This window comes from Aspergillus luchuensis, chromosome 3, assembly GCF_016861625.1.
Source record: "Aspergillus luchuensis IFO 4308 DNA, chromosome 3, nearly complete sequence".
NCBI classification, from domain to species: Eukaryota; Fungi; Ascomycota; class Eurotiomycetes; order Eurotiales; family Aspergillaceae; genus Aspergillus; species Aspergillus luchuensis.
The window spans coordinates 626,325-640,665 of record NC_054851.1 but is presented as its reverse complement, the minus strand read 5'-3'; the positions used below and the strand labels follow the sequence as shown (position 1 = coordinate 640,665).

General features: G+C 28.5%; 1 protein-coding gene across 1 annotated transcript; it reads right to left on the bottom strand.

Annotated features, from left to right (window-relative positions):
• Positions 1–1,209: 1,209 nt before the first annotated feature.
• Positions 1,210–3,240, bottom strand: AKAW2_30210S (uncharacterized protein; the record flags this gene model as incomplete). The annotated part of the gene is made up of 7 exons (XM_041686698.1): positions 1,210–1,396; positions 1,520–1,573; positions 1,631–2,175; positions 2,233–2,307; positions 2,368–2,500; positions 2,566–2,775; positions 2,867–3,240. 7 exons carry the CDS (start codon positions 3,238–3,240, stop codon positions 1,210–1,212), a joined length of 1,578 nt encoding a protein of 525 aa, XP_041540657.1.
• Positions 3,241–14,341: the final 11,101 nt, after the last annotated feature.

Genomic DNA, 14,341 nt, shown 5'->3' with positions numbered 1-14,341 from the left:
TCTTGATCCCTCATACTGATGTATCGCAGGAGGGTGACCTCATCGGTCTCGGCCTCCCCTGCATTGCTCTGGGATCGCTTCTTTAAGCGCGTGGTTATGGCACCGACTATCTATCCATTTACATTATGGATTTAGTTATCATATCGTCTAGTTTTGGTTCCATGTCGAACTGGTAACAATAAAATTCTGAATCTTTGATTCTACAAACTTATTTCGTGACCTACTTTCTCCACTCCTATCTGTCCCTCTATGCCTGTAATGCAGCTGGGATGGCATAGTGGTGATCATCCTGACTAGCACTACAGAAACATCCAATGATTGCGAGCCCTGATCGTATTTACTGATTATCATAACAGTCATTCAAATCCTGTGGCTACTATAGTTAGTAAAACATATTAGAAGAGTGACGGTTGAATGTATACCCGGTATGAGAGAAGATGTATCATAAAGATTACACAATATAACCTTTGTACAGATCTCTCTTCAGTACTCTCATCCTACCAAATGCAGATGAAAATGCTCTGCAAGATTTTCGAGTCTATACACGTCCCGCACTACTGGAGATCGAATAATAAACTTCCTCAGTACAAAATAATGAGTACTATATATACCAAAGCTATTCAGAGTTTTGTATGGATATCTGACAACGCCATCAGAAACCCAATCGGACTGAACACGGAATCACCAAACCGATCAATCAAAGCTTGTAATATTTCATCATCAATTTGTCTACATATTAGTCATGATATAGAGGCCAGAGTTAGTGGCGTATTTGTGTGGTCGTGGTAGGCATTTACATGCAAGTGGGTCCAATACCTGTGATGACCATCATGTCCCAGTCTGCTGGTTTCAATATAGCGGACACACTATTTAGGATGTGCTCCATTTTCCGGACATATCTAGTTGTTGATACATTAACATGGTGAAGAAGACTAGTGTTTATCCTATCTATTCCGAATGAAACCAAGACAGCATCATGATGATAGATATTATATGAAACAAGAAAGGGACATATATATTACAATAAGCGCCAGCTGGTCTAGGCCGATTCTTCAAACTTTCCTGTGTCTTTCCGATATAGCCATAATAAATAGCTTCCTAGACCCCAAATTCTCGCGAGTGCTAGATAGCGATCTTCTTCTACTGGTCGTTATCCACGCAGAAAGTGTACCCTGTCTGCACTGCATCTAAGGATAAGGCGACAATCAATCAAGCTATAGTGGCCGAGACTGGATGAGAAAGCTGGTATCTTGGCGTCAGGAAAGCCTTCCATGATCCTTTCTCGAACTGCATTGTGATATATTGTCTGTAGTCGATATTCTGTCCGGGCACCTCGGCCAGGTCAAATCGTGAAAAGATATTGGCGGTTAACATTCTGATTTCTGCCATGGCGAAGCTGTAGTGTTTGGACGGATTAGTTCTCGTTGCTTTTTGGAGGGGAGGAAACAAAGAAGGAAAGAACATCCAAAAAAGAGCCCAGGAGAGAGAGATAGAGAGGGAGCAAGGGTTCGAAACGTACTTCTTGCCAATGCATGAGTGTTTTCCAGCAGAAAATGGATAGTAAGCTTGCATGCTGATTAAGAATAATTAGCCCTTGGTCATCATCACCCAGTGACAATGTTCGACATACTCAGGTGCAGGTACATCAGAAGGCCGAGGATCCAGCCACCTCTCAGGCCAAAAACGCAGGGGCTCAACCCAGTATTTCGGATCTCGGTGAAGCTGGCGATAAGATGCAGACACAATCGTGTGAGCAGGGAGATGAAAACCCATCAGCTCAATCGGCGTCTTTCCAGTCCGACGACCCATCTCAGACGCTATCGGATGTAGTCGGAGCACCTCTTTGATGCATGCTTCGAGGTACTCATATTCAGGAGACGTTCGGACTGTCTTGCTGGGGATAATCGGATCACTTGGATGAAGGATCGGTAGGCTTTTCATCAGCTTATCTTTTATTTCTGGGTTCCGTAGTATCTCTAGGAAAAAGCAGGCGATTGTTCCAGACGTGGTTTCGGACCCAGCTAGTAGAATCTCGGCCATCTGGTCGACAACTTCCCTAGTGCCCATTTTGACGCCGCTATCTGGTCTTTCGCCGTTCTCGAGAAGGTGTTGCAAAAGGTCGGGGCGGACACTCTTGGGGGTTGCTTTTCGATGACTTGCGACTGCGGAAATGGCCTATGCCGGTGTCAGTTAGATTGATTTTCGTGTAAGATATTTAGGAATATAAAGTACAGCAATCATCTCTCGTGGCCAGTCAAATTCGACGTTTAGGCCGAGTCTCCTCAGAAGGCGCTTAATGTAAACAAACTGATTCTGCGTCAGCAGGTCACTCACTCCTCTCCGCAACTAAAAAACTTCATCAAGTACCTGGTATCGCCGAGTCATCCCTCTGAAGATGGCTGTTGGGATTGTTCGCCATACGTCCTCATCAAATTCAAGTTCCAGTTTCCTGTTTTTGTTCGTCTGGCCGAATCCGTTCCCAAAGGAGCATTCTCCCATTCTGATGTTGCGAAATGTTAATACGCAGTGTTCTCCGGAGTTGGCCTTGTGCATCATTATACTTACATGTCAAGGGCAAGACTATGCAAATCTTCCATCAGGTCCGTAACTACCGGCGCTTTCTCGCCCTTTGGCGAGGGGCATGACATCAGATCCACATATCGATTGATCAGGTCACCCACACATTTTGAGAACAGAAACTCGAGACCATCAACATACGCAATCGTGAATGCTGGAGACAGAAACTTCTTAAGTCGCTTATGTGGATCTGGTCGACTTTGTAGGAGATCAGTACGAGACTTCGATCCAACCGTCTTATCCGTATTATTATCCGTCCCGAGGAAGGGAAAGGGAGTAGGGCGCTTACATCTCCCCAAATAATCCAGGACTGGTCCGATCTCTCGATATTTCTGCATACATGGTGACTTTCGGCAGATCAACTGTCATAAGAATGGCCTTGATGGCTTCTTTATCTGAAATCCACACCTGTCGCGGTCCCAGGCGGAAGATAGGGCCGTATTGTGTGTGGGACTTCTCGACGGCTTTCCATATCGTTCCTCTTGCGAACGCATAGTTAAGACGTAATGTTGTGAGAGGTGCATACCATGGCCCGGGGAGCCGTGAGAGAGGGGATTTGATGGCTTTGATAACTCCTATGATGTAGTAAATGAAAGTTAGAGCGAGGATGAACAGTGGTGCCCAGTGGAGGTACACAGGAAGCCTCTCCGAAAGCGTCTCCATATTAAAGGGATACGTGAGTGATTATGGTGAGGAATGTCGTTATGTGTCAGAAGGGTTACTGTACGGTTGAGGATCGGCATCGTCTGAAGAAACCAGCATTCCCAATCCCGTGTGACAGTGGAGATACTACTTGCTTATAAGCATACCGGCTCGCTGTTCTACAGCTTCGTTCAAGGCATAATGTCGAATCCCCACCTCGTTAGTATCAGACTGACAAACCTATTCGATTTTGACATCATACGTTGCCATATCCGTCCGCAGAGGCAACGAAGTGTTGGTTTAGACAATGTAGGAAGTGGTGAAGTCATGGGTATAGCCTTTATATGTTTCAATTTTAAATGACTCTGCAGAAAATCAGCTAGGCTACGGGAACTTTCTCTGGGTCAACCATAAAGTCCGCTTTTCTTCTAGTTCCTCTTCCGGTAATGCCTTGTGTTTTGCCATTCGGAAGCCCAGGGAAGTGCAGATCCATGCCATGCTGAACTCTATTTCTCGGGCATTAGGCTGGAAAATCGAGGGTAAATCTTCCTTGAGCAATCGCTGGGGTATTTTATTTCGTGTCACCAGTGTGGAATGACCCGTTCTTTGGTATGTCGCTTACTCAAGGTTTCGATGCATTCCTTCGAGTGAGAGTTACTGCATGGACGCGGTGGTATATGGATGAGAATACTGTTTTGATCGTTCCTCAGGAAGCGGAGGAGGTTGAGTATCAAGATGAATTGCACCCCACCAACTCACTTTTTCCCAATTGATATGGCCGAGTATATAATGGTCTCGAGTGTAATGTTGCCTAAGGGCTTTCTTGGGTCTTCAACATCTCATTACTTGGGACCTGTGTGGAGACTCGCACTCGGATTTTGCTTTACCATGTTGGGATTCCTTCCCATCACTGTCGCTCAGTTCTGTGTCCTAGTTATGGGAGCGCCACATACATATTAACTTTCTCGGTCTTCGAGTAACAAGTCATTGAGATCACTCCATCGATACACGCATCCAGTTCTGTCATACTCTGCCGAACCGTACTACAGTACGCTTCGTTCATCTCGTAATCCGAGAAGCCGATTCAGTTACATTCGAATAGATATAATGGTAGCTTTGGTATAGTTAACCATCTCCACAATATTAATCATTAACATTACCAGATAGACTGCTTTATGTTCTGGAGAAAGCTGGCAGTTTAGACATTGAAATGCGTACACATGACTACAGCGCAGTTGTTCTTGGCAAAACGCTGAGGACACGGGCATCGCGGAAGATTGAACCGCGAATTATACTTTTACCTGAGGCGTTGTCGGTGGGCGACCTACAAGGATCTCTACGGTGCATGTACGCGAGGTCGGTTAGATATCAGATTTGGTTATCGCGCCTCTTCCTCCTCTATTTCAACCTTTGCTTTCTGTTCCTTGTGAACACTTGCTTCATCGCGCCTCTTCCTTCTCTATTTCAACCTCTGCTTTTTATTTCTTGCAAATGCTTGCTTCATCGCGCCTCTTCCTTCTTTATTTTAATCTTTACTTTCTGTTCCTTGTGAATACTTGCTTTATCATATCTTTTCCTTCTTTATTTTAATCTTTGTTTTCTGTTTCTTGTAAATACTTACTTTATTATACCTTTTCTTTCTTTATTTTAATCTTTATTTTCTGTTTCTTGTGAATGCTTGCTTTATTATACTTTTTCTTTCTTTATTTTAATCTTTATTTTTTATTTTTTATAAATATTTATTTCATCATATTTTTTTCTTCTTTATTTTAATCTTTGCTTTCTGTTCCTTGTAAATACTTATTTTATTATATTTTTTCTTTTTTTATTTTAATCTTTGTTTTCTGTTTCTTATAAATACTTATTTTATTATATTTTTTTCTTTTTTATTTTAATCTTTATTTAAAGAGACGTGCTGAAGCAGGGGCCTGTTATCTATTTAAATATAATATTTAAAACAGCACTACCACAACCAGTTATACTATGATTAATTATAAATACTCTTTTATAATATATAAAAAAATATATAAATATGTTTTTTAACCAGCAGGGATCTTGTTTAATCTCTAAAAATAATATATTATAAGTCTGGATTTATATTATAAAAGGGCCTACCTCCAATAAAATATATTTCTGTATTTAAGAGGCTTAATAAACTTTTATAGAAATAAGCTATTTTAAATTAATTACCAGTATTATAACTAACTATATTATTTATAATATTATTATAAAGAGTTATATACTATTATACTAAGATACTATAATTATTATTATTTTATAATCTACCCGGGTATTATATTCTATATTTAAATAAAAAAGAATAAATAATACTATTCTAGAATATACCAGATATTAAATATATTAATTAATAATATATTATTTAGATTTATTACAAGGGAGCTTTCTTGATATTATTAAATTATTTTAAATTAAATATTAAAATAATAATTTAGATTATGGACTGGGCCTCAGAATATATATATATAATAAATTTATATATAATTTAGTACAGATAAAATATTAATTATTAAATTTAAATCTGTCTATTATTTTTTTTATTATTTTAATTTATAACTGTTCTATCTACAGTTCTTTAATTATAATATTTTATAAATAAATTATTATCTTGAGTAATCTGTCTCCTGATATTTTTAGAATATTTTAAAATAAATATAATATATAAAAATCTTAAAGCAGACAGCTAAAGCAGATAATATTATTTAAATCTTATTTTATTTTTTTTCTGCAGTTTATTATTTTTTATATATTTTTTTTATTTTATAAGCATGCTGACAATCTCCTGTAAGATAGATTAATTTAATTAAATAAATAAATATATTTTTATTTAAATAGTTAAAATTACTAAATTTTAATATTTAAAAATTAGTTAAAATAAATATTATCTTTATTAAATATTATTATATCCTGGCCATACTGGTTAAAGATAAGTTTAAAAAAAATTTAATTAATCAGATATTATAGTCTTTATCTGAATAGTAGAAAAGATCTGTATCTAGTTATTTAATTAAAAAAATCTTACTAACTGTATTTTTTAATTTATTTAATTCTTATATAATAAGATAAAAAAAATAATAAATAAATCTTTTAACCTGTTTTCTGTTCTATTTAATATTTATATTAATAATAGTTTTAATATGCCTGAGCAGGTAGAATTATAAATTTAAATTTATTAAAATAATAATAAATTACTTTATTAAATATTATATTTAATAATTATTAAAAATTTTATATAGATTATTTTCCAGGAAGCAGGGCTGATAGTATATATTTATATATTAGAAATATATAAATCAGAAAATATTAATATTTATATAGCTAGCTGTGAGAATAAAGAAATTTTAATAAAATATAATAATAAATAATTTTAATATTTTAAATAAGATAAGTTTATATATATTATTAATAATTATTACTTAATACTCGTGTATAATATTTCAAGAACTTTATTTATTAGAAAGAATATGGTAAATAGTAATATTAGATAATAAATTAAATAATTTAATATATAAATACCAGGAGTGCATATCCTGTATATTAATTAAATAGATAATTAATAAATTTTCAGAATTATAAAATTAAAGAGTTTCTTAATTATCAGCTTTAACTAATTATAAAATATAAATATACTTCTATATATAAATAAGCTTTATTTTAAAAAATCTATATATTATATAAAATTATATAATTTTAGAGCCTGCCTGGTATAATATATTAAATATTAAATATTTAAATATATTTATTATAGATATATTTATTCTATTTATTATTTTTTTATTTAGGCTTATATAATAAGTCTATATACTTAAATTATATTAATCTTATTTATATTAATTATAAAGATTTATATATTATTTATAACAAGAGCTGTCCAGCCTGGAAGAAAATTAATAAGATTATTAAATATTTTAAAAGAAATAAGGTCAGATATTATTTAAAATTATTAGTTATAGCTTAACCAGCTATAATTTAATTAATTATAATATTAATTATTCTGAGTATATCCCCAGAGATTAGAACTAGCTAAAAATATAATTTTTTATTTAATAAAAAAAACTGTAAATATATAATATCTAAATTATTAGATTTATTAAAATTACTAGAACTGCTATGTGAATAAAGATTTATTAAATATTATAAAATATATTAATCTATTTTAAATAAATATAATTATATTTTTATAATAATAATACTGGTAATGGCCCCCATACATACCTGTATTAAAAATAATTTTATTAAATATTATTAATTAATTTTAATAAGACTCTGTAAATATTTCTTAAAAATAATTTTAAAATTTAAAATAATCTCAAGATCTGAAATAATCTTAGGATTTTAATCTAGAAGTAATATTCTGTCGGGACTGGAATACTTTTGAAATAAAGATAATAAATCTGATTAAATAAAAGTTATAACTGATATAAAGACTTTAAATCAGTAAAATATATAATTCTTAATATTTAATTTAAAGATTTCCAGCTAATCTGTATCTCTGAAAATAGTATTTAAATATTTTAAAAATATATATAATATTCTGTAACTTATTCTAGAATAATAATTTAAAATAAAATTTTTTTAGAAAATTAAAAGAAAAAGCATGTATTAGCTGATCTTATTTAAATAAAACTTAATAGATAATTATAAATAAATTAACTAGTATAAAATATATATTTTCTTGTAAAATATTATATAAGAGCTGGTAGATTAAAAAATATTTAATAAGTTAAAGATAATTAACTAAGCCTGCCAGTTAACAAGTATAAATATAATAATTATTAAGAAAAGTATTAAAGCTGATAAAGCTGCCGGAGTTAATAAAGCTATTAAATCTAATACTAAGTCTAATATTAAGCTAGTAAATGCTGTAAGTATACTTAAAAGATATATTTAATCTAGTTTTAGTAAAGAAAATAATGATTATATAATTAATCCTATAAGTTTTCTAATATAATATTTAATATTTTTTATATAGGATCATGATTTTTTTTCTCTAAGATTCTAGAATCCTTGATTATGATGTTATTGTTATATAAGAATTATAAATTAATTTTAAAATAGATATAATATTTTTTTTCTAGTAATAAAAATATAATTTAATTTTTGCTAGGTTAGTATGCAGGATTTTTATAAATTTAAAATATATATATTTACCTAAAAGACTTTTTCTTGGAATCTGGTATATTATAACTAGTATATTATATTTATATATATTATAATAAAAAATTATATTAAGATTTTTATATATAATATATATAATCTCCTATAGATTACTATAAATAAAGGGGTTTATTATTTACAGAAAACTTTATTTAAAGTAGATATAATATTTAAAAAGAAATAATATATTATACTTAATAATTTTAATATCTGGGATCTGATTTGGAGTGAATAGATCTGTGTACTAAAAATCTATAATAAAAAATATATTAAGATTTTCTAGATAATTATTAAATAATAATTATTAATAATTATTATATTAAAGAACCTTATTACAAGGTTAATTATTAAAGTCTAGAAATAAGAAGATTTATTTATTAATTAAATAGAAAATATTTTATAAGAACTAGATATTATATTAAATCTTATACTAACCTTATAAAATCTATAATATTAGATAAGATATATCTAATTAATTTTATAATTAAATAAGATATTTAACCACTATCTTATTAAAATAAAGATTAATATTATTCTGTAATTAAAGAAGCCAATAATTTATTATAACTAAAAAATTATAAATAAAATAAAGCTCCAGTAAAAGCTAATTATAATTTTATATAAATAGAATTAAGAATATTTTTTAACTTAGATATTAATCCTGATTAAAATATAGTAAATCTTATAAAAATAATAAATAAAATAATTAAAGTCTTTATCTTCCTGGTCTAGTCTAATTTCTATATATAATTAAAATTTATGCCTGTATACAGGGAACTATAAATATTTATTAAATAAATTTAAAAAAAAATTATTAAATAATAATAAAAGTATTAAATAAAAGCACCTAAAATAATAATACTGGAAATATAATATTAATATAATTATATATAGATCTATATTAAGAAATATTATATATTTATTTTTTAAGAATAAATTGAACAGGTTACTATATCTAATAATATATTTAAATTATAAAGTCTCAGTAAATAAGCTAAAAATTATATATTTTATTAAATTTTTATATTTTTAATTACTGAAAACAGTATCCTGTACTTTAAGCCAGATAATAAAATCAAGAACTTAATAAAATTATTTTTCTTATTATTTTTTATTACTAATCTAATAGATACAGAAGAATATAAATATCTTAATTTATTTAATATATTTTTACTGGCAGAGCAAGAAGTCAAGATTATAATTAATTAATCTAGAATAAATAAAATATTTAGTCTGGATAATATTTTAAACAGAATTTTATAAATAGCTGAAAATATATTTATTTCTTAATTAATATATTTATTTAATATATATTTTAAGGCAGGTAAGTACCTGAATTATTTCTAAAAAACTAAAATAATTATTCTTTGTAAATTTGGTAAAAATAATTATTTTAAATTAAAATTATACTAGCTGATTATATTATTTAATACTCTTAATAAAATTTTTAAAATATATATAATTATCTGATTTAGCTACTTTGTGGAATAATATTATTTATTACTAGATAATTATTATGATAGTTAAAAAGAACAAGATACTAAGTTAGTTTTATATATTATAATTAAAATTATTAAATCTATCTGGAAATAGAGGAAAATTATAATTATTTTTTTTTAATATTTTTAAAATATTTAATAATATCTTGTATATACAGCTGATTTATAATTTTTATAAATATAAGATATTAAATAATCTAATTAGATAAATTTAATTTTTTCTAAAAAATTATTATATTATTTTAGAACTGCTAAAATATTACTAATTATAAATTAAAATTAATATAAATATTTTTTAAGAATTCTTACTCTCCCTGATCCTGTATTTTTTTTATAATATAAATATAGTAAATAGCTTACTAAGTAATATTAAATATATTAATAATATAATTATAATTATAGCCAGGCTGGATAAAAAATTAAATTATTAATATTTAGTATTATAATATAATAAAACTTGTAAAATATAGTTAGTCATATATATATTAATCTTTATTTTTAAAAAATTTATTTTAATATATTTTTAATTATATTTCTAAGGCCTGAAATATCCTGATCTAATTAATAAAAAATTATATCTTGATTTTAAAAATAGCTAGATTATTATACTGAGCTAGTTAATATACTTACTTAGAATTATTCTAGATTAATATTTATAATTTAATAAATATATAATAATAATTAATAAAAAATATTTTAAGGATATTTAGGCCCTGAGCTTAGTAAGAAGATTTAAATAAGATTTTTTATTAATTAAAAAAAAATTTTATATAAGGATTTTATTATCTTACAGATCCTGTATATATCTTTAATTTAATATATATTTTAAATTTATATTTAAATATTTTATTATAATTAATAAATCTGGATATTTATAATTATTTAATAAAAAATAAGACACAGTATTATTAAAGATTTTAAAATAATTATTAAAAATATATTTAATATAAAATTATATTTAATATTAATAAAGTAATATCTCTATAAGACCAGGCTGAAAATAGTTACTTAAATTATATTATTAAATATATATACAGATATTATTAAAAGAAGAATTTATAATAATAAAATCTTATTATAAATTTTCTTAGAATAAGCAGAAAAAAAGCTACTCTTATAAAAAAAAATTAATATTTAGAAAATTAAATTAAAATTATTTTATATAATCTTACTCTAGTGGGCCCTCTCTTATATATTAATTAAGATTATAAAAAAATAAATCCTGATTAATTATATAATTATAAAAATTATATATAATAATATCCTGAAGTTATATATAAATAGATCTGGTTATTATAAAAAGATTAAAGCTACTATTATTTTTTTAAATAATATAATTAAATATAGTTAGCAGGTATATTTAGAGAGGGATTAAAAAAATATTATTTTCTATATTAAATTAATTAAAGTTATTTTAGTCTTATAAATAGTACAGGAAGACTTCTTATCATAAAAAGTAATTAAAATATATATAGATAATTAAGATATTTTCTAATATTTTTTTAATTCTGGTATATAATCAGGACAGTTTCTTGTTTAATATATTATAAATCTTATTAAAAAATATTATAAATAAGACTAAAATATTAATTTTTATTAGATTTCTACCCACATAGAGGTTCCTGATAATAAATTTATAGATAAAATAATTAAATATATTATTAAATAACTTTTAAATAATTTAATTAATAGCTTGAAAATATTACAGATACTGAATTACTAGATCTTATAATTATCTGTTAATATCTGGATTAAGATATTAATTAAAAAATAATAATATTAATATTAGTAATATATAGACTATAGTAAGATTTTCTGGTAATATATCTTAGAGATTAATATAAAATTAATATAATTTTATAAAAATTTAATTTTAATTTAGTAGAGTATTCTTTTCCAGGCCTAAATAGAAAAAATTAGTTTAAATATATTTTTATATATAGTTTAAAAGATTAATTTTATCTAGTATAAATAATATTATATAATACTAGAAATAGTATATTATATTTTATTTATATATAATTTATATAATAAATTCTGATATTTAATCTGGCATAATATTTAATTAATATTATAGAATCTAAAAAAGATATTAATAGAATAAAGATATATAATATATATAGTAAGCTTCCTATTCCAGATAAGATACTTACAGTATTTATTACTGCTAAAACTATTTCAGGTGTATAATATAGAAAAAAAGTAATTAATAATAATAAATATAAATTTTAGATAGCAGAGAATTAGATATAAGCATATCTAAAAATTAGAAAAATATATAATAAATAAAAAGTATATCTATAAATTTATATTACTAATTTTTTTCTTACAGTTCTTTATATATATAATAACTATGATAACTAATTCTAATAATAAATAAATTATTTATAAGTTATATATATATATATATAAGTTTATTAAGTTAATAGACTGTAGAGGATTATAGGACCTGGTATAAGATTATAAAAATATAATAATATATATAAAGCTATACAGATTCTTATAGTTATTATAAAAGATAATAAGGTATAAAAGCCCTGCAGATCTTTATAATTATTATAATAAATTAAGATAATTTATATAAGATCTTATAGATTTCTATAATTATAGAAATCTTTAATTAGACAGGGAACAGGAGCAAGTAGATCTGGGATCTTATAATAAGGTTTATTATAATAAGACATATTATGATGTTTATATAAGAATAAGATAAAGAATATAATATAAGAGATTAAGAAGAATATATTAGAGAATTAGAAAAGTTATATAAATAAGATTAAATAGGTTCTATGAGAGGATGCCCTTGTGGGGGTTATTCATGAGGTATTTATAAGGAAATAGCTACGTGTATTCTGATTAGTTAGATTAAACTTAGAGATAGCTTCATGTTTAAATTACGGTATTTGAGTGATACTATAAGATTACGAGAGTTTAATATAGGAAAGAAATGGGAAGGAATAAGGTCCTGTATATTAGATTTGTAGCTCGGAGGCTTGCTCAGGCTGCAGGTGTCCTGCAAGAGCGCCCTGGCTGCGCTATATTAGGGTAACCCAATCTATCTATCTATCTATCTATCTATCTATCTACTTTTACCTGAAATGTGGCTAGGCTCAACTTCTGCAGAATGAATGCTTAGGCTTGGTAAGCTGTCATCAGGCCCGCCGTTTATCATTAATGTCTTAACTTGGCCAATGTTACAAAAAATGTGTTTGAGTGATTTTCAGTGACCCAGGAGACGCTTCCCCCCAACGACGCCTCATTATGCCTTATCTCACCAACGCCGAGATACTATCCGTATTCGGAGAACTAAGCAAAGTCCTCGCGGCTACGAATCCTTCTTCAACCACGTCGATGACAATGTGCACTGGGAGATCACAGGACAAAACGCGTTATCAGGAGTATGGAGGTCGAAGGCAGAATTCTTGGATAAGGTGTGGCTGCCTATCATCAAACTGATAGCAGATCCGGGCCCTATATTTGAGATAGCCTGCCCTGATAGCATCACAAGGAACGAGGAAGGGTGGGTTGAAGACCAGAGACACCCGAACAAAACTGGGCAATCGTTTGTATAGCCAACATTATTCATGGCACTGCAAATTCAGTTCAACAAAGAAGATCGTTCAAGTGAGAAAGTGAGATGTTTCTTCGATACAAGTCTAGCAGAAACTGTACTTCTGGATGAGAAGTACAGACAAGAGGCACTGGCCATCCTGCGAACGATCGTAAGTATCTGGCCATAGTTTACAAAATACTACTTAACTAACTCTAACACCAGCGTTAGAAAGGCCGGGAATGGGCCCGGACTACCCCTTAATACCCTTCGATCCCGCTTATAAGCGATTCTTGAATGAGTTCTATCTCCGGATGGACTCACCGAATGAGCACGAAAAATATTCACAATGCTTTACGCCCGATGCTACGGTAATAATGGGAGAAAGAGAAGCACGTGGTAGAGAGGGTAAGCTTGACAAGGTCATGTCTTAGTTTTGGCCGAGGCTCTTCCCAACCATTGATGATTCTATAGAAATATATGCCCTGAGGAAAGCATTGTGGAATCCAACTAAGCACTGCACGCATCGCCTCAAGCAGGTTTTCCCGTACGGACCTAATTCCAATGTGGCTATGGTGCATGGAACTCTCGACTGCGTATTCAAAGATAGGTCTGCTAAGACAGTTGACTGGGCTGCAAGATGTCACTTCGTCATGCTAGATCGAGTATTTCTATCTCGATATCAGATTTATATAGCAGGCGATGCAGCGGGGAGACCCAAATCAAGACTATAGGGTGGTCCAAAGGAATATTACCATGTCACTCAATTTGATGGAACACTATGATATCGATACAGTATCTCAATAGCCGCTATTCTTGTAACGAATCGTACTCTGTGGCTTAGAAAATATAGAGAATACACTATTCGGGTGCCAAGGCAAACTGTCCGATGCGTGGA